Source organism: Sinocyclocheilus anshuiensis, unplaced genomic scaffold, assembly GCF_001515605.1.
Source record: "Sinocyclocheilus anshuiensis isolate Anshui unplaced genomic scaffold, SAMN03320099.WGS_v1.1 scaffold997, whole genome shotgun sequence".
Taxonomy (NCBI): domain Eukaryota; kingdom Metazoa; phylum Chordata; class Actinopteri; order Cypriniformes; family Cyprinidae; genus Sinocyclocheilus; species Sinocyclocheilus anshuiensis.
Genome location: NW_015555715.1, coordinates 36564 through 58659, shown reverse-complemented (window position 1 = coordinate 58659; position 22096 = coordinate 36564). Strand labels below are relative to the sequence as shown.

Here is a 22096-nt window from a genome sequence, read left to right as displayed (position 1 = left end):
GTTTGAAGTATTTACAGGTTGCAGTCATTTTACACCAGAGTGGTATGTGTTTACTAGTAGGAATCCATCTGCTCAGGATTCAGGTCTCTCTCTCTCTCACCTCAAGCAGGCCCTTAGCTCTCAACATCCCATACAGCACAATCCACTCTCATACAAGTGTCATACACTGTATTTGATTTCCCCATGAATTTAATGCACTGCTTTTGATATATTGGTTTTTAAAATGGTCATTGTTATCAGTAACTCAGTTGTTCATCAGAGCTTTTAGTTAGACAGCATGCAGTTTATCCCATGTGCATCTCCATCTGGTTTAACAATATGTATAATAATTAATATATATTGTATTGTATTATTAATGATTAATAAGTAATAATAATCAACAAATATGTAAATAAATAATTAATGTATAATTAGGAAATAAGCCAATTTAATTTCTAATTTTGGTTGTTTATTTTTGTTATATGTATATATTATGTGTATTTTAGTATATTATGGAATATTATATTATTATATATTATTTTATATCTATATGTAGATTTATTTTATGTTTATTTACAAATATATTCGATTTAAAATGTTCAAAAACTAATATACGTATACATTGCATTCTTGCAATTAATTACATAATAAATTTTGATTGTTCTTCTTTCTTGCATATTTTTTGCATATTCTTGTCTTCCTTGCACATATTTATCCAGTTATAGTTGTTTTTATTTTACTGCACAGTGACGTATGATGTGCAGCCGTCCGAAAACAAGATGCATGCTGAATGTCATGACAATGACAGCATTTTAATTTACACAGAACCAAAGCCTAAAATTTAGTCTTGTCTACAGCTTTAACACGATTCTTTTGCTGCCTTGCTGCCTTCTGGAAATGCAAATCTAATTAGCTGTAAACCTCTTTTACTTAAGAGACTGGTCATGTAATTCAATATATTTTACAGCTGTAATCTTGTTCTATTCTTGAGAACATCGATTTTAAACGCAATACTATATGTGCTGCAGTATAGAAAGAGAAATCTTTGTAGCCACAACGCCTGCCTTATATGAACTCGGCAACAACAAACACAAAATTCACATCAAATACAACAAATAAGCATGGCCCTGTTTAATAACTGAGAAGTAAATGGAAAACTTCTCATAGCAAGCCTGAATGCGCAAAATGCTGCTGTTTGTTCCTTCAGAATTGTCTGTGCTCTTCAAACCTTAAATATAAAATCTCCATTAGTACTTTTTTTATAGAAAGCCATATCTACATCTGTGTATACGTGACAGCCATATCACCCTGCAGCGCATCATCCAGGTGGATGCTGCACACTGGTGGTGGTTGAGGAGAGATCCCCCCACATGATTGTAAAGCGCTTTGGGTGTACAGCAATACACAATAAAGCGCTATATAAATGCATCATTCATTCATTCATTCATTCATTCATAGACACAGTATCCATGGAGATTTCCATAAAATGCTTCATCTATTTCCAGTTCTATTTCTCTCTTCTGTCTGTCTCTCTCTTTCTCATGGATGTCCCCAGTGACCCTACAGGACAAGTTGAGGGCAGTTTGAACCCTGGTTAGGGACAGTGGTCTTTCCCTGATTTACACATTCAGTATTCCGCCTCCAGCAAGGGCAGGAACAACAACTGTCACATAGAGGATCTTTCTGCTTTTGGACAGTCACAACAGAACACTCTCACTCAAAGGGCAGAGTTTATTTTAAGAGAAGGCTGAATTTGCAAAACGTAGATCTAATTATATAGCTTTTAATGATATAAATGAGTTTTTGTGTATTGCTGATTTTTTATTTTTTTACATCCTGATAGATTTTTATTTTTTTACATCCTTACATCTTTGATAGCATAGATGAATTTAAAAACATTTTTTCTGCTTAATATTTTTGTGGAAACCGAGATAATTTTTTTTCAGGGTTCTTTGATTAGTAGAAAGTTCAAAAGAGCATTTATTTGAAACAGAAATCTTTTGCAACATTTTAATTATCTTTACTCTCACTTTTAATCCTTATTGAATAAAAGCATTACATTTTTCCTTTTTTTAAAATCTTACCCTGAACTTTTGTATATCACGGTTATCACAAAAATATTAAGCAGCAAAAAATTTTTTCCAACATAGGTAATAATGAGAAATGTTTCTTGAGCACCAAATCAGCATATTAGAATGATTTCTGATCATGTGACACTGAAAACTGAAGTAATGGTTGCTGAAAATTCAGTTTAACATCAGAGAAATAAATTACTTTTTAATATATATTAAAATTAAAAACAGTTATTTTAAATAAATTGTGGTTATTACCATAACCGCGGGATCGTATTTTGAGCAGGGGGGGCTGAGAAATAAAACGGGGTGGGGGTGTGGAGGTTGGTCATGTGACGAGAGTGATGCGAGACACTATGATCCAAAAACGCACCTTTTGTTAATAAAAGTTTTATTTCTTCGTTTAATATAGGCGAGTTTGTCTTTATTGATGCTACGTTTTCATAAAAAAAAATAATAAATAAAAATAAATACAACAATGAACCACAAACTAAGCATTTGTTTTAAAAGAGGGAAAAGACCTTATTTATTTGGGTTACAAAGCAAGTAGGCTATAGCCTATCCGTCCTATTAATTTTGTTAATAAAATTTAGATGTTTAATATAGGCCTATGCGAATTTGCCATTGTACTATTTTATGGCTGATGTGTTTTAATTAATAGGCTAATAATTAACCACAAACTACGATCGTTTTAAAGAAAGGGGAAATCCAAACACCGTTTAGCCTATTTATTTATGTTATAATGCGGGTAAAACATATTTTCCTTATTCATATTGTTAATAAAAGTTCAAAGTTTAATATAAGTGAATTTGTCATCGTACTGTTTTATTGTATAGCCTTTTTTTATTATTATTATTAATAATAATAATGAGCCACAAACTAAGCATTCGTTTGAAGTAATGGGAAAATCCAAAAATACTTTTATTTATTTGTTACAACGCGGGTATGTCTTATTCGTTCTGTTAATAAAAGTTTTATGTTAAATATAAGCTACTTTGTCATTGTAGCATTGCTGATGTTGTGTGTGGGATTTTTTTTCCATTAGGAGTAATACTGAATCAAACTTAAGCATTAATTTTGTTCCAAGAATAGGAAAGATCTAATGTTAAAGATCAGAATAAGCGCTGCAGATGCGAGAATGCGAGATTGGTTGCTGCTGAGGTAAATAGACACTCTCGATCTTTCTCTGCTGTATCTTTGCAATGGCTGTAGAAATTGTCGTTAATTCTTGATTTGGGTACGGCACAGACATGTTACAGGTAATAAAATGATCAAAAAGTCATGGCAACAAACGACATCCTAAGTCAGTTTAAGTTGAAACGACTTTCACAATCAATTCGATTAAATTTAATTCATGTTTTACTGTTGCTTATTGTCAATGTAGGCTAAAGGCCCGTTCACACCAAGCACGATAACTACAGGTGCATCTCAATAAATTAGAATGTCGTGGAAAAGATAAAGATATAGTTCTAAAAATCGTTCTCAATATTAAAGAACAGCCGAGTCCACACTACAACTATAACGATAAAGGCACAGAGAAACAATATCGTTGGAATCATTTTCAGAACGATTTTTTCCAGTTGATGAACGATACAAACATTGACAGCCAATCAGAATCCATCCTGCTATAACGAGCTCGAGAATTTAAAGCGGCAGACGCGTATGCGCTTAGAATAAACAGACGATATCCTTTGCTGGTGTGGACGCTAATATCGTTATCTTTATAGTTATCTTTATAGTTATTGTTCTTAGTGTGAACGGGCCTTTAGGCTACTTTTTTCTATGAATTTTAATGAATATACAAATGAATAAAATTTGTTTTATTTATTTTTTGTTACAAAATTTTGATTTATTTATTTTTAACACTGCACCCTCGGCCCCCCATTTTTTCTTGGGCTACATGCCAGGGGGTGCTGCAGCACCCTCAGCACCCCTACTTCCCGCGGTAATGTGTATTACGTAATGTATATTTATAATTGTGTTTAAGTACAATGTTTTTTTTTGCAGTAGGATCTGGGAAGTTCAAAGCTGTATGTTATTAAATTGGAATGGAAGGCATTCAGACTCTCAAAGAGAGTCGCTGTAAATCTGAAGTACATATGACCTTTTGTAGGTTTGTCACGATCGTATAGATCCAGAGGGAGGCCTGAAATCTACTATTCCATACAGTAATTGTACTATAATATAATTACACTCATAAAATCCCGTAACGAGATCATGGCGATAGATTAAATCTTATTATTATAGTACACAGGTTTTTATGAGTCACTCATGAGCAAGTTAACTAGAAGACATCTCTCCCTGAAGAGCACTAAAGAGTCAAAAGGTCAATGCATTAGAAGCCTTTTTTGTCACATTCTTGTATCTTAAAATTCCATGGTGTCCTTGAGTTAGCAGATCTTGTTCTTTAATAATTCCCTCTCCAGATTTGCATGGAAGAATACATTTTCTGACTCTTACTGGGGTCAATTTTACAGTAATTGCTTTCTGTATAGAAAAGATAAGTGGGGGATATTTAAATTTAGTTTCTAGTATGTACAATAAAAGCGAATAACTAAGGGACAAATAAAGTCCAGAAAAGCTAAGCTCTATTGCACTTTATGGGCTTTCTCCTACATACTACTGTTTTGTTCGTGTAATGGTTTGTTTGATCTAAATAAGACCAATTCTCTGCTTTCAGCATTTATGTGTGTGCGTGCAAAAACTTTACCTTGGGCTATGGCAGTTACTTAGCCATTAACAGCTAATTGGGAAACGTACATTTGTTGATAGTCATTTTCGCATTAATCTGCACCAATTCTAAAAACAGCCCTAAAGGAGAATCGACTCTTATGCAGAATAAATAGCTGTTTAAGTGTCTTACATTAGGCTCTGTCTGAATGAAACCTGCACAACAGTCAGGAGTTTTTTTTTTTTTCTTAGGTTGGCCAGACACCAATCAAAGACCTTTATTGCTGGATTGCCATCACTGAGTGTTTCCATGCCGCCCATAACATTTTTTCCCCCGTTTTCCTAAAAGTTCCTGTTTCCTCCCATGGCTCTGCTAATGCATTTATTCCCTCTTGCTCCATAAAACGCTCATTACGTTTCATTGCTTCATTGCTCTGGAGCACCGCTGGTGCCCAATGACTGGTTCTTAATTGTTTATCTACACGTTTCTTACAGGATATACAGTAATTCTGGTGAGCTGTGAGTTTTCTGTCACAGAAACTGTAGTTGTAACCTTGATGGCTGCTGAGATATACATTTCTTTGGCATGTCTGGAAAAGCCAACCTCATTATGTACAGTAGGTGTGATGAGACCCAGACCAAGTCTTTTTAACAGAAGAATAAGAGAAAACTATGGGTGAAAATCATGAAAAGGTAAATATACAGTATCTACAGTACTTTAAATATATGCAATATATCTAAAAGAAAGCAAAACTCAAGTGGTCCTAATATATAAAATATTATTAACATTATAAAATATACTTACATGCACACAAAATGTGCTCAAATGTCAAAGAGTCTTATGATTATTGTCATTATTATAGTTATTATTATTTTATTGTTTTAATCATATTTATTATTTTATAATATTAACAATACTACATATTTTTAGTACCATTTAAGTTTTGTTTTATTACATATATTTAAAGTAGATACAGTATATTTAGTTAATATATCATTGTTTTTTCATGTTACAGTAATGAGAATATGATTTTTTTGCATTACAGTAATAAGAAATGTGCTTAATTGTGTGCTTAACTTATGTTTTGATTTTTATGTTTTCAATAAAATATTTAATAATTAAATGTAATATTTTATAAGATTAATAAATAAAAACGAAAAAGTATATATATATATATATATATATATATATATACTTTTCTCTCATATATTGTGTGTGTATATATATATATATATATATATATATGTATATATATATATATATATATAGCTTTGATGTTATACCCATGACATGCAATTTTTCAGACATTTAATCCAGTACAGTACAGTTTAATAAAGTACAGTTAATCCAACTAATCCCAGTCTGACAGTTAAAAAAGACAAAAAATCTGTTCTGTTACGTAAAGCCAAGCAGAGCACCTGCCTCTCTCATGGCCTTTCCTTGATAATTTATGTCGTGGTTCACAGAGGACAGCCAATCGATTCTGCTCAGTTTTCACAGTAAAACACCATTCTGCATCCTCCATTCCCAACGTCTCATTCTCAGTCTGGTGATGAAGGGCACCTTCTCTACCGTTATGGATGAGAGTATCATATTTAACCCAAGACACTCAAGCAAAAAGAAAAGCTTCTGCTGTGTTGTTATCTTACATGGCCATGCTTATTCATACGAATAGACTACAGTACCTGTAGATGACTGGCTCTCTTGGTAATGAGGTTTACAATCATGACTAATAGACGAAGACCTTTTGCCGTCACTGTGTTTGTTTAGCTGGTTAATCTTGAGCATATCTCTCAGTCAGTTCCTCTGCTGCCCCTCTGACTTGAGGAAATGTCACACACTATCATGAATAAGAGATGAGTGTCGGCCACGGAAGTGCCCCAGGTGGCTTCCAGCCTCTTTCCTCCTCTCGAGAGCCTCCTGCCACCACCTCCGACTGCTAACGCTGTGTGTTTCTCTGCTGACAGGTGTATTCTTGCGCTTTATTGTTTTGTGTGTGTAACTGCCACGGCTGCTGATAATGTATTCTACATAATCCTGTAATTATTGTGTGTAATTACAGTGCATATCTTTGGCCTCCACTGTCAGATAGTTCACACAGCTTCCGCTCAAACTCATCAGTATTCCCTCTTTACAATGCCTGCATGCTTGGTTTATTCTGTCATTATTTACTCATGCTCATGTTGTTCCAAATCCAGAAGAAGTCAACTGTTTTTGTCCATACAATGAAAGTCAATGGGATCGAATAAAACATTGGACCGTATTTACTTTCATTTAGTGGACAAAAAAAAAACACTAAAACATTTTTTTTCAGAATACCTTCTCTTGTCTTCCACGGAAGAAAGAAGGTCAGGTTTGGAACATCATGAGGATGAGTTTTTTTATTTTTTAGGTAAGCTATTAATGCAATCTCGCATTTCATATTTATTTTGTGTTTCGGGGAATTGGTGGCTAATTTATTTGAAATATCTAATTAATTTATTATATTAAAATTAATTTTAATATCTCATTCATGTTTTTACGGGTTAGAGGCGAACCTTTATGCTTTTATCTAAAAAACGCACATTTTCGTACAAATTCATATGAAATCGTCACCTTGTAAAATAGTTATGTTTTCTCGTGAGTTCAGGTTGGCTATTTCTTTAAATCTGCAGCGTTAACAGAGGAAATATAGTAGTTAAACAAGTCGTTTATTTCTCTAAATAAATGCTCATCTCGCACAGGCGGCCTTGTTAATTCATTGGAGTAACAAAGATGTGAAATGTTCTAGAGAGAACAAGTGCGAGTGCTGCAGTCATTTAAGTTGCAGAGCAATAGATGAGGCTGTTTCTCAGTGTTCCTTTCAGAGTGTATTATTGACTTTACTGAACACAGTGCGGTTCAGTTGAACATATTCAGAAGAATTAGGTCTCATGGACAAAATGAGAGCGTTAGATGACCTGAAATGACATATGAAAGGCAATAGTCATTAGAGTGAGAGGAAGAGCGTTTAATGTTCTGTGTAATGAATGCAGAGCTTTGTGTGACCTTGTTTGAAAAGAGGTCTGTGACATTTTTCATCTTTGGTGTCCATCAGATTGTATGCTCTTTGCAAAGCATCTCATGCAAACGATATTCCCCATGCCCTACTAATTGAGCACCAAATCAGCATATTTCTGAAAATTCAGCTTTGCCGTCACAGAAATATATATTTATTATATATTTAAATATATTACAAATAGAAAACTGTTCCCTTTCAGTCGGTCACTCTCGACGAAAGGTGATTTAGTGTCCAGAGCCATGCATCACCTCCAGCCTCTGAGCATAAAGAACCACAGCAACGGCACTCCGCTCCCTCAGAAGAGCAGCCTGATCCACTGGGAGCCCGAGGCTTTATATACGCTCTGCTACTTCATGCACTGCCCTCAGATGGAGTGGGAGAACCCCAACGTAGAGCCCTCCAAAGTCACCTTACAGACCGAGAGGTGAGGGGACTTTCATTGTACTTACTGCATGCATTACAAAGTGGCTGGGTATTTTTGCTAGGGAGCTTTCTGATTGATGCAGTCACTCAAGGTACTTACCTTAAGCCAAGTAGTCGTTTATTCAGCTTGACACTGTAATATGATGAAATGCAGAGGAGTGTAAATGTGAAATACAGTGCAACAGACTGCAAGGCAAAGGCAATGCAATGAGATGAAGCCACGTTATAAATACATGAAGAGTAGATGAAGCACTTCCTGTATCTGATGGAAAATAATGTTAGTGTCATTTTCACAGATATGAAATAAGTAAACATTTATGGGTTGATTTGTCTGCTAAATTTTGATCTTGTTTGGTGTAAATATTCTCAGATTGCATTGTGTTGCTCAGTTGCTAATGAGATTTAGCCTAGAAACCAAATTTAAAAATTTCATCTTCCAAGGTCATGCTTCTGTTAGTTGAGCTGATATTAAATCAGTTGCTGTGAGTTTAAATCTATCTTTTGTCTCTCAGAGATTGAACTATTTAAAGATCAGTGTTGTTATTCCTAAATAAATCTATTAAAGCATTTTTGTTAATTGAAATAAAGCTAATATTATCTAATATAAATATTCGATGAAAAACTTAAACTAAGCAAACATTAGATGTTGCCTTGGCAGTTAACTAAAATAAGTTTTAGTTCTAAATATACTGTATATAAACATGTACTATATACTGTGACCGAACGGCTGCCTCCCCCCTAATTATCTTCAGCACCCATCCCTTAATCGCCGCCCTTCACCAGGTTTCCGATTGGAGTGGGTGTGTGAGAGAGGAGGGGCGCAGAAACAGCCAGGGCTAGCGGTGTTGTGCCGAATTCTGCACACCTACTAGATTATGCACCCCCTCGTTAAAATCGCTAACTGATTGCCTAATCCTAACCCCTCCTCCGCACCTACTCTTAAACCTGCCAATACTAGGGGGTGCATAATCTGACAGGGGTGCAGAATTCGGTACAACACCGGACCCGCGGTCTGGAATGGAGACACACCAGTGACGCTGCCGACGGGTTAGGATGCCGGGCCGTTAATCCCCTCAAGCGCCGTGGCCAAGGGAAGATGAGCCGCTGTGAAGAAGAACACAGAGAGGAGCGTTTTGCGGCCGCCAGACTCCGCCCCTTACCTGGACCCCTCCTTTCTGAACACTACCCTTCCTTCACAATTCCCCAGCACAACAAGGGCACAAGGTCCCCTGTTTATTCTGGACACTCCTTCCCCTTTGGACACTTTATTCCCCATTTTGGACATTTTGTTTTATTTTCTGTTAAATAAAAGCTTCTCCGAGGCCTGATGCCACACCCACTGTGTCTGTCGTTTTGCTCCTCGAGCCACAATACATATACATAATTGAGCACCAATACTAATTGATAATAATTTGAATGATTTCTGATTGATCATGTGACACTGAAGCAGTGTCACTGGAGCAACAGCTGCTGACAATTCAGGAATAAATTACAATTTAAAATATATTTGAAAAAAAAAACAGTTCTTTAAAATTTTTATATTTCACAATATTATTGTTTACTGTATTTTTTAATCAAATAAATGCAGCCTTGGTAAGAGACCTCTTTTTCTTTATTCTTTCTTCTAATATCAAAAAATGTTAATTATTCCAAATTTTTGTTTCAGAGTCTATATATTGGCTATATGAAAATATAATAATACTGCAAATAATAATTTAATTTAAATAAAGCTGAAATAACATATAAATATTAGATTAAAAAACTTAAACTAAACAAAAATTAGAAATGTTGCCTTGGCAGCTAACTAAAAGTGCTTACTGAAATGCTACTAAAACTGAAAAAATAAAATAACAAAGTATTTAGGAGCAGTATCTTAAACACAAAAGCACAAAAGTGAAATTAAACTAAAATTAAAATGAAAAATGAAAATAAAAAAATGATGCTAATTTAACATATTAATCAATATAATAACTACATATAACTACAATAATAATAACTAATACCAAAATAATGTTAGTAAAGACAAATAATATGTATTTGTTAAATAACATAATCATTTTGTCTCCTCCTGCAGGCCGTTTCTCGTACTGCCTCCTCTGATGGAGTGGATCAGAGTAGCTTTGGCACACGCGGAGCACCGCCGCAGCTTTTCAGTGGATAGCGATGATGTTCGGCAGGCAGCCAGACTCCTGCTGCCTTGGGTGGATTGTGAACCCCGCCAGCTGAAGTAAGCGTGCTGCCATTAAATTAACATCCAGCTACCAGATATTGCTACCCATCATGAGTGAAATGAAAATGGCTCATAAACAGTATGTACAGGGAAAACAAGCTCAGTCGACCCAACATAAGGCATGCTTCACACCATAACTGCTGTTTTATTGCTATTAGGCCAAGTGTTGTAATAAAAGGTTCGCCCATAGATGAGTGTTTTACTTGGAATATATGGTTCAAGCTTTTTTGCCGAGGATTAAGACATTAGAGAGATGTTTTTGTATGTGTGCCGCAGGACGGATGACTGTTTCTGCGTGTCTCGTAAGCTGGACGCTGCCTCTACCGAGGCCAAGTTCCTGCAGGACCTGGGCTTCCGCATGCTGAACTGCGGCCGCACTGACCTCGTCAACCAGGCCACCAACTTACTAGGACCTGGTGGAATCAACAGTATGAGTGAGCAGGTTAGAATGATTGTTACATAAACAGACATGTTCATGCACACAAATACAAAACTTGGCATTATTTTTGTATTTAACAGTATGGTAGGTCTGTAGGTGTTTCATCATCTTTTTAATGCTAAACAGTTACAAATATTTTGATTTCTTTGCGTATGAACCTCATTCCTGAAATATACTTCCGTTTAGAAGTTCGGGGTCAGTAACATTTTTTAAATTTGTATTAATTAATTTTATTCAGCAAGGATGCGTTAAATTGAACAATTGGCTAAAAGTAAAAATCTCAACACTAAACTTTTGAAAAAACCTTAAAAAACATTTATAATGTGCAAGAAATATGTTAACTGTGATATATATATCTTTGCAAACATTTAGCAAATATTTAGCATATATGATGTGTACTTTTAGTGGGATTAATTACATTTGAGAATTGTTTTCTTTTAAAAACTTGTGCTTTGAATATAATCAAATAATCTCAGTTTATCTAAATTAAATTAATATAATTGTCCAGTAGAATTAAATCAAATTTTGAATGTAAATGAAAAAAAAAAAAAAAAAAGGTTAAACATATTTCATTCATAACTTACGTTTACATGTTAACTTTGATAGTCCTAAAAAAAAAAAAAAAAGTTTTCTGGGGCTTTGAAAACCTCTGTGAATTATTTTGCGATGTTTTTGGCCTGGTCTTGTAAAGTAAAAGTTGCAGGTTCAGCCCCTAGAAGTGGTTCGTTCATGAGGTCCCGTCCCAGTACAAATTCAGGTGCAACTCCAGGTGCAAAAACCTCGAGATAAAGCAACTAAATGAAGATAAATGCGTAAGTTGATAGGTTGCAGACTATAAATGCTTGCACACATTGCTATATCTTCCATTTATGGAAGCCCAGAAGGAAACAAACAGATTTGTACAGCAGGTTTCCCTCAAGATTCACAGTGTTTAACAGTTGACCGTATTAATCAGAGCCAGCTTTTAGAAACACACCAGTGCACTTTCCATCTCTGATTACTTTGCTCCGTTATTGACCTCAGGGAGTGGAAACATTTGCCATTACCTTTGTTTCTTAGCTAATTCACTTATCTGATTTTCCATCTCTTGATTTGAGTAATTTTATGATTTTCCAGGAGATTGGTTCCTATCAACACAAGAAGACTTTCAGTGCTTAAATTTTGTCCGTATAAAATAGAGCAATGTATTTAAATGAAATGCTGCGTATTGTCAAGTTGTATTCCCTCACAATCAGAATCCCTCACAATATTCACAATCAGAAGATATGTCTGGCGTATGCTCAATGTGACTGGTCTTTTGTGTGTTTGTGTGTCCAGGGCATGACCCCTCTGATGTACGCATGTGTCCGTGGTGACGAAGCCATGGTTCAGATGCTGCTAGACGCAGGAGCCGACATCAACAGTGAGGTTTGTGACTACATCTCTGCTGTATTCTTATACACACATTCTGTACACCCATCCTCCCGGTCATGTAGTTTCATGTGTAGTGTTTGTGTTTTCTGTGTTGTGGTATGACAGGAGAAAACTCAGACTGCTTTTCATGCCCATGAGGGATTTGTCTGGGTAGATTTCTGCTGTTTTATTGGAAGTCACTGTCACTAGGTGTTGTTCTGCCAAACTCGGCCCTAGAAGCTAGCAAAGACAGATTTCTCACTAATACACACGCTCACTATTTGTCGCTATTTCCGGTTTGATAAAACACGTCTCAGAGAGATATCAGCGCAAGTCATAGTTTCAGTCACTTGTAGCAGGGAAATCATATTGTTTACAACTGTGTGTCATAAAAATTTAAAAAGTTTATTGACATTTGCTATGAATCAGGTGCTGTTTTTCTCTCTCTTCCACCACCGTTAAACTTCTCACAATAATTTTTTTTTTTTACCATCAAAACGTATGCCAGAAGATAAGGCAACATATTGGGTAAACCTTCAATTTTTAAATTTGAGTAGAAATGGAAATAAAAAGAAATGTACTATATATACAGTGGTGTCCATATTTGATCATTTTTAAAAAATAATTTAATAAAAAAAATGTTATTGAAGGTTGCCGGTTAAAACCCCGAAGTGTGTATGTTAACCTTCAGTTTGCCAAATACAAGAAATTCGGTGCTAGTGTTAACATAAATAGAATATAGAAATGGAAATAAAAATACTTAATTTAAATAATTTAATACACTAATTCACACAAATTATATTATCAGCATAATAATTTTAGTTATATGTTGAATTGAAGAGCTACTGTAATTTGTTTTTGTAACTAATGAATTGAAAGTAATATTAGTGTATTTTAGTAGGTTCTTATTATTAACATTTCTTATTATTATCAATGTAGAAAATAGTTGTGCTGCTTAATATTTTGGTGGAAACCGTGATAAACATTTTCAGGATTATTTGATGTATAGAAAGTTGGCAATGTCTTTACTGTCACTTTTGATCAATTTAATGCATACTGAATAAAAGTGTTAATTTCTTCTGACCCCAAACTTTTGAATGGTGTGTGTATGTTAACTTTTACTAATATTTAAATTTGTTTGATGATCTGAAACATTAAAGTGTGACAAACATGCAAAAAAATACGAAATCAGGAAGGGGGCCAACACTTTTTCACACCACTACATATACCACTATATACATATACACACTGAGCAGGCAGCTCCTATAAAGAGGCAAAAAGGCCAAAGATCCTCTCCTATCTCCATATTTTCAGATGAGCGCAGTGTCTCTGTGCTTTTCCCAGGACAGGGACAAGGTCTCCATCTCTCTCATTTGTGCCGTGCTCTGTCCCCTGTACCTCCCGTAGGTGCCAAACACAGTGCAAAAGTACCCCTCAGTCTTCCCAGAGACCCGGCAGGCCACGCCTCTCACATTCGCCGTACTTCACCAGCACATCCCCGTGGTGCAGGTAGTGACCTCTCTCTCCCACCCGACCTTTCGGCGAGATTTCAAGCCAAACAACTGAGTCAGAATAAAATTCCTGTAGCATATGCATCAGTTTTCTCCTGAAAGCCTTGTCTGCATGAATTGAGATTCTTGGTGTGCTCTCATTTTATCGTGAAGTCGTACAGCCATTATGATTCATTATGTGTTTGCTTATTTCACTGTCATTGTCTCTAATTCCTCGAATGAATCTTAGCAGGAATTGCTTTCATTAGCTTATTCACTACAGCTGGAGTTCTCCATAATGGAAAACCAAATCTCCTCTCTCTCCTTCCTTTTATCTTAGTTGCTTCTGGACGCTGGAGCTAATGTGGAGGGCTCTCTGCAGGATGGGATGGAGAACTACACTGAGACGCCTTTGCAGTTAGCTGCTGCTGCAGGTAAGAAAGCTCACACTGCAGACCGGACAACAGTGCCACTTCCTTCTCTAATTACTGAATTATAAGCCAGCGAGACCACAAGAGAGGACTCAGCAGTTTGTGTGCTGTAGGGAACTTTGAGCTGGTCAGTTTGCTTTTGGAGAGAGGAGCGGACCCCATGGTTGGGACCATGTACCGCAACGGCATCTCTACTGCACCACACGGGGACATGAACTCCTACAGTCTGGCTGCAGCGCATGGACACAGGTAACACGCACACACACATGCATTAGTCAAATACACACACACACAGTCTTGTAATTTATTAATAATACTGCAAAATCGTATCATCCTCATCCTCATGCTGCAGGAACGTGTTCTGCAAGCTTCTGTCGCAGTCGGAAAAGGGGAAGGCAGATGTTCTGTCTCTACAGGAGATCTTGGCTGAGGGATCAGAGATGGAAGAGAGAAATTCCCTGAAGATGGAAGCAACCCGCACAGGGAAGGCCAAACTCAAAGCTCTGAGAGAGGCGATGTATCACAGCTCTGAACACAGCTATGTCGACATCACATTGGACATCAGAAGTCTAGGTCAGTGCTGATACTGTATCTATAATAATAAAATAATGGCATCACAATGAATTTGCATAATATTAAGTTAGAATTAATACAGTGCTAATGCTTACTGTAAGTAAAGCTTAATGTATTGAATGGCTTGTTGAATAGAGGTATGCTGTGGACAATTTTGACATGGCATACAATAAAACTGAAATTTGCATGGAATTGCTATACGTGTGTGTGTGTTTTTCTCCAGAAATTGATACTTTTATTACGCAAGGGTGCATTAAATTGACCAAAAGTGACAGTAAAGACATTTATCATATTAAATATTATATATTTAAAATATTAATTATTATTTATAATATTATAAGATTTAAAATAAATTTCTGTTCCAAAGAAATAATGTTTTTGAATTTCCTGTTCATCATAAATGCTGTTTTTGAACTTTTTATTCATCGTAAAATCCTGAATAAATGTATCAAGGCTTCGACAAAAATATTAAGCATCACAACTTTTTCCAACATTGATTATAATAAGCGTATCAGAATGATTTCTGAAGGATCATGTGACACTGAAGTATTGGCTGCTGAAAATTAGCTTTGCCATATTCACAGAAATAAATTCCATTTTAAAATATACTAAAATACAAAACAGTTTCTTAAATTGTAATAATATTTCACAATATTTCTGTTTTACTGTATTTTTGATTGAATAAATGCTGCCTTGGTAAGCATAAGAGATTCTTTCAAAAAACGGTAGTGTATACTATTGTGAAAATCTAAAAAGGGGACTATACACTACTGATCACATAACATTTCTCCTTGTTTAAAAGTAAAACAGTGATTGTCATGTGTTTTTGTGTATATCAGGGGTGCCCTGGACGCTGCACACCTGGCTAGAGTCACTGCGAACTTGTTTCCTGCAGCACCGGCGGCCGCTGATCCAGGGTCTGCTGAAAGAGTTCAGCTCTATTGAAGAGGAGGAGTACACAGAGGAACTCATAACACATGGACTCCCACTCATGTTCCAGATCCTGCGCGCCAGCAAGGTGAATAAAAACACATGCTTAACTCACATGCACAATTGACACAATATGCTTTCTCTGGGAATCAAACCTCTGATCTTGGTCTTGCTAGTAGCTTTCCTGAGATACTTGATCATACCCGTCAGATAATTTCTAGAACATTTCCATGGGTTACTTCTCTCCGAATCCTTAGAATCCAGAACCCTGGGGAACATATTGCTTCTTTAGAACAGGAAGTGGAGGCAGAAATTCGCATAATTTGAATCGGGCATTCTGTTGACGTCCTCCCACAGCATTATGTAATAGTGAGCTTTGCTTTGAAACCTAGGGTGCTAGAAAGAATCCTTAGACACTGACCATTACATCTGCTTCACACATCCATACCTCCTCCCTCTATTGCAGATCAGACAGTACAAGAAGTATAGATAAACATGGATTTCTTTCTATTGGAGCTATAGTAGGTGTATGTGTGAGCGTGTTTGTCAAGGTTGATCTTTGGTGGAGTCAAGGAACCTTACTCTGAGCCCTGCAGAAATCACTGACAGTTTCCACTCCCTGCTCAACCTTCACAAGTAATGTGTCTGCTTGTTAGTACAAAGAGAGAGAGACCAAAAGAAAGAATGGCAGAGAGAGCGGGAGAGAGAGGAAATAGCGGCGCTTTGCTGACAGCAGGTGATTTGTAGAGGCAGAGGCAGGCCGGGCGAGAGAAATGTCAAGTTGATGAGGAACCTCTAACAATCTTTCAGAGAAGCTGATCGTTCGAACTGCAGAGGGAGCAATCTGACAGGGATTTAAGAATCTTCCTGAACTTAGAGTACTCCTATCACCCCCATAACAAAGTACTGATCCCAAAAAACACCATGCATTGGGACGTCTCAAGAATATATGGTGCGGTTTTTCTATGCAAGCTCACACATACACATAACCTTCACACACTGAAACACAGGCGCTATAACACCCTCAAGGCAAGTCAAAATGTGTTGCTTTGTAATGGGGCTTGATGAGAAGTTACCTGTTACTTTCTCATGGTTTGCAGAATGAAGTGATTTGTCAGCAGCTGGCCGTGATATTTACTCAGTGCTACGGGCCGTATCCGATCCCCAAACTTACAGAGATCAAGAGGAAACAGACGTCAAGACTGGGTATGTAGCACGAGATATCAGGTTGCGCCGTGCTCTCTGTAAAATACAAACAAATACAAGCTTGTCATGACCAACAAAAATTTACATTTTGAATTAAACTCAGCACTCTTTTTGTTAATGAAATGTCAAGTGAAAAATGTCATTTGGGGGTGGTTTTGCCATTAAAAAAATATTTTAAATGCAGGTTGAAGAGATAGTTCAATCAAAATGAGAATTCTTTCATTATTCACTCACTCTCATGTCTTTCCGAACTGTATGACTGATTCCTTTTGTGGAACACAAAATTCTTAAGAGTGTACTGCAATTAAGTACAGTTTGTTTGAATTAATTAAATTCATCTTTAAAATTCAAATTAAAGTCCATCTTTATAATAATTTTGTTCAGTGCTGTTATGGTTAACTAAAACAGTTAAGAATAATTTTTGTTAATTGAAGTAAAGCTAAAATAAAATATAAAAAAATAGATTAAAACAAAAAACTATTTAGAAATGTTGTCTTGTAATGAGAAAATGAGTAAAGCACATTCTGCAATTTAAAAAAGGGGTGGAGCTTTCTAACTTCAAGGTCATAAGTTACATCAATTATGAGTTACATGAATTTTCATATACATTCCAAATAGATCTAGGGATCCTGTAAAGATTTTCAGTGAACAAAGGCTTAAATTTCAGTCTGTTTCTGTCGTTTATCCTCAGAGGGCTTACATATATAATGCATGATCTGCTATAACTACTTTTATTCTGCTTTTTCATCCTTGAAAGCTCCGTTCCCCATTCTTTGTAAATGAAATGCATCTGTGATATGTTTATGTCAGATCCTCATTTTCTAAACAACAAGGAGATGTCGGATGTGAGCTTCCTGGTGGAGGGAAAGCCATTCTACGCTCACAAAGTTTTGCTCTTCACCGCCTCCAACAGGTCAGTTGGTGAATTGCATCCAACTAAAAAAAAAAACTATTAAATGTAGCGTGCCTTGTGTGCTTTTGTTGTTTTAATTACAATACCTTATTAATAACACAGATATGAGGCCCAAGAACAGCTTATTTTCATTTATGATTACTGTATATGGAGTATTATTATTGTTTTAACTTCTCCTTCTTGTACCCAAGGTTTAAATCACTTCTGGCAAACAGACCAGCTGCTGAGAACACCTGTATTGAAATCAGCCATGTCAAATACAATGTATTTCAGGTACAGTCTGACTGCTCCACTAATGCTCTGAGAAGATGCGAGTGTATCTTGCTATTTTTATGCAGCTTTTATTGAGAGGGAAAGGAGACCTCATCATTTTTATATTGTGGTCTGTTGTATGTCTGACTGATGCATGAGACATTATATTTTGTTTTCCATATAGCTGGTGATGCAGTATCTGTACTGTGGTGGAACGGATTCAATTCACATCAGAAACACTGAGGTTATGGATGTAAGTACTAATAACTCAATTGGAGTCCTTATGTTATACAATCTAGCATAGTTATATTTAAGGCATTTTACAGAGTAAAGGGGTTGAAATCACTAATGCACAGTTATTGCAGCACCAATATAAGACCAGTGTTCAAGTTGTAATTTAATTTGTTGTTATTTATTTATTTCTATTTTATTAAATATTTTATTTGTATAGTGTTGTAGTTTATTACAAAAAATACATTACCATTCAAAATAAGTGTTTTATGCTAACCAAGGCTGCATTTATTTGATAAGAAATACAGACAAAAACAGTAATATTGGGAAATATTATTTCAATTTAAAATAACTGTTTTCTTTTTTAATTTATTCTAACATGCAATTTATTCCTGTGTTGGCAAAGCTGAATTTTCAGCAACCATTACTCACTTGATTCTTTAGTAATCATTCTGGCATGCTGATTTGATGTTCAATAAATATTTCTTATTATTATCAAGTGTTGAAAACAGTTGAGCTGAATTCTTTGATGAAGAAAAAGTTCAAAAGATTTATTTGAAATATAAATATTGTTACATTATAAATGTCTTTACTTACTCTAAATTTTAATCAAATTAATGCATTCTTGCTGATTTAAAGTATTTTTTTCAGCCAAAAAAAAAATCATAGGTAGTGAAAATAAAATACTGAAATAAAGCACTGAAAATAAACTTAACTACACAAATAATACAATACAAGATTATCTATTTGATGTTTTTTTTTTTTGACATTTATTATTGATTACCTATTAATCTTATATACAATATTAGGCTTACTTGGGTTTTATTTCTTTTGGTCTCAACGTCTCTCTTCTAGCTCCTCTCTGCATCCAAGTTCTTCCAGCTGGAGGCTTTACAGAGACACTGTGAGATCATCTGTGCCAAGAACATCAACACCGAAACTTGTGTGGAGATCTACAACCATGCTAAAGTAACAGCAGTCTATTCATGATGCAGTCTAACATGTTCTCAGATTTAATTTCCCATGCACATTTACATTCTCAGTATTTTCTTTCCTCTCCTTCTCTCTTAGTTCCTGGAGGCACCTGAGCTGTCGACCTACATCGAGGGCTACTTTCTAAAGAACATGGCAGTTCTCATAGAGCTTGAGCCATTTAAACAGTTGCTCTATAACACCCCGGTGGAGAACTGCTGCCCCGTTGTGTTGCATGATCTGGAGAAGACGCTGGCCACACGCATTCGCTCCATTCATCTGTCCTCCTCTAAGGGATCCATCGTCTAAAACTGCCTCCAGACCTCATCAAAGCATGCTGAGATCCCAACACATGCACTTCCTTCAGGACTCTAGCAGTGCGGTGTAAATGTGTTCATCAGTGGCAGTAGCAATGCACTCGTAGTTCTCCATCTAGGACTGTGGTGATCTCTTCTCAACAGACTTGATCTGTGCTTTAGGTTACAGCCATGAAAGAAACAATGCCATTTTACATTTCCTTTCCAACTTGAATAACACCTGCTGTGACAGATAATGGTTTTATTAGATGCAGTACCTCTACTAACCTTGGAATATTGCAATTCCAGTAACTCATTTTGAAGCAGTATGAAGATATACAGCAGCAAATGTGCTGTGACCCAAAAAAGTGGCACTGTTGAGATCTCTACAGCAAGCAGGTCATGCTTTTTTGGTACACCATGGCTTAGGGGTACAAGGAGTTAGACCTCTAAAATAGAAAACAACTCAATCATTGTCAGCACTGATTATAGATGTTACTAAATATGCTTCCTAGATTTGTATTTTCGAGCATTGAGATGATGCTTCACAGTTGTACAGATTATTATCAGTTACCATATGTTTAAAATGTGGGCAGAGAATGTGGCTGCCAGTGTAAATATCTGATGGAAATCTCTGACATGGAGTAGTTTGATCTCCAGCTGTAAGTAGATGTATATAAGATCTCATAATCGTAAGACTTCAGTCGAGAGCTCACAATAATGTATTATAGAAGGGTTCTTGAAGTATTGTTAACTGTTGTAAATGTAGATGAGCATGTAAGTATTTTCATGCTTGGGTTTTGTTGTTGCCGTCTTCTGTGTGTGTGCGGGGGTCTGTTTTGTCTGGGAAAATGAACTATTATCAGCATGGAGTTGCAGAATTGTAGCTGTGAATCCCCTGACTGAAACGACTGATTCAGAATGTGCCTGCAATATTGTTCTGATGTGCTGTGTCTCTAATGACATTTGTGTAAAGTCACTCGATGACTAAATCATTGTTCTTTATAAAGATTACTACAAAATACTCACGTTTCTTGTCATTTTTCATAGTCTGGGATTTTTAAATAAGCTGGAGGTCCATAATTTTTGTTTACTTGTGTTGCAGAACCCAGATTTTACAGTATTTACAGACATCAAGTGGCGACCCAAACTAAAACTCTTTATTGCACAAAATAGTCTGAATAGAAAAATTGAGAATTTTGTTTTCCAAATGAATATTGAATCACAATGTTTTAAGCAATCAATAAAATGTAACCATTAAAATTTCATAGGCCTGTTTATTTAAATTAAAGATTTGATCATTAAAATAGAAATATAAGATAAAGTGTCAAAAAAGTTATAGAATTTTCTCCTATAGCTTAATTTTTAAAGTTAATGTGTCTATTTTGTTACTGTAATTTCTTAAATTAGTAAAAAAAAAAATGTCAGAAATTTAAATTTTCTCTGATTATCTTTTAAGATGTAATAAGCCTGTTTATTTTGTTATTATAATTTGGTAAATCAATAAAGATATGATCATTTAATGTATTAATAAAGATATAAAATGTCAAAAATATAAAGCAGTTTTTCCTACAACTTTTGAAATTGAATAAACCTATTATAATTTAGTAAATTAATAAATATATAATTTATAAAAAATCATAAAGATATAAAAAGTCAAATATATAAAACATTTTCTCATATACCTTTTGAAATGTAACAAACGTATGTATTTTATTATAATTTAATAAATTAAGAAAGATACAAACTATCAAACTTATCAAGTTCTTCTATACCTTTTGAAATTTAATAAGCCTATTTATGTTGTTAATTTACTTATGACTATGGCTGGTTGTATTTTATTATTTGCATTTTATATTTTCCCCTCTGCTGTCCACGACCAGAACAGACCTGTGACCCAAAGACTCACCCGCTGAGAACCACTGAGCTTAATTATTGTAATGCTGCTTGCTGAATTTGAATGCTGTTAGCTGATTCAGCAGCTCTGAGATTTCTCTTGCTTTCTGAGAAATCTTTTTTGTAACTTTGGAGTGCAACTCAGCCCTCAAGTTGTTTGTACTGTGTTAAAGAAGACTAAGCAAACCAGACAATGTTTACAGGCACAACAGATGTGAATGAGGGAGCGGGGCAGGGGAGGAGGGAGGCATGAAAAGATGCAATGAAGCCAGGGATATATGAGTCAGAAAAGTGAAAAGAAAGGAAAGAAACAAGAGAAGCATTGTCCTTTTATGTGGGAAGTAGTTGCCCACTGTGAAGGGTCTGGACTCAGTGGGTTTATGACACAAAGTTTGCAGGCTAATGAAGGGGTGACCTGTGAATTCAAGCTTTTAGTTTATCCAAAACCCTAGATTTTAAAGGGGTCATATGATGCAATTTCAATTTTTTCCTTTCTCTTTGGAGTGTTACAAGCTCTTGGTGCATAAAGAAGATCTGTAAAGTTGCAAAGACTAAAGTTTCAAATCCAAAGAGATATTCTTTATAACAGTTAAGAGTCAACCACGCCTACCTAAAACGGCTAGTTCTAACACGCCCCCACATGTCTACGTCACGATGTGG

General features: G+C 35.6%; 1 protein-coding gene across 2 annotated transcripts in view; it reads left to right on the top strand.

The window, feature by feature from the left end:
• LOC107672238 (ankyrin repeat and BTB/POZ domain-containing protein BTBD11-B-like) overlaps positions 1-20499 on the top strand; it is a 74697-nt gene extending 54198 nt beyond the window's left edge. Inside the window, exons 3-17 of one of the 2 annotated variants that reach the window (XM_016465335.1) lie at positions 7982-8186; positions 10260-10412; positions 10692-10857; positions 12172-12261; positions 13654-13755; positions 14077-14170; positions 14281-14416; positions 14520-14740; positions 15580-15758; positions 16771-16876; positions 17687-17789; positions 17981-18062; positions 18226-18294; positions 19128-19241; positions 19344-20499. In XM_016465335.1, coding sequence (XP_016320821.1) covers positions 7982-8186; positions 10260-10412; positions 10692-10857; positions 12172-12261; positions 13654-13755; positions 14077-14170; positions 14281-14416; positions 14520-14740; positions 15580-15758; positions 16771-16876; positions 17687-17789; positions 17981-18062; positions 18226-18294; positions 19128-19241; positions 19344-19553 — 2030 coding nt within the window. In that variant the 3' untranslated portion in view covers positions 19554-20499. The remainder of the gene's footprint in view (positions 1-7981; positions 8187-10259; positions 10413-10691; positions 10858-12171; positions 12262-13653; positions 13756-14076; positions 14171-14280; positions 14417-14519; positions 14741-15579; positions 15759-16770; positions 16877-17686; positions 17790-17980; positions 18063-18225; positions 18295-19127; positions 19242-19343) is intronic. The other variant, XM_016465336.1, reaches the window with a different exon arrangement.
• The last annotated feature ends 1597 nt before the right edge of the window (positions 20500-22096 follow it).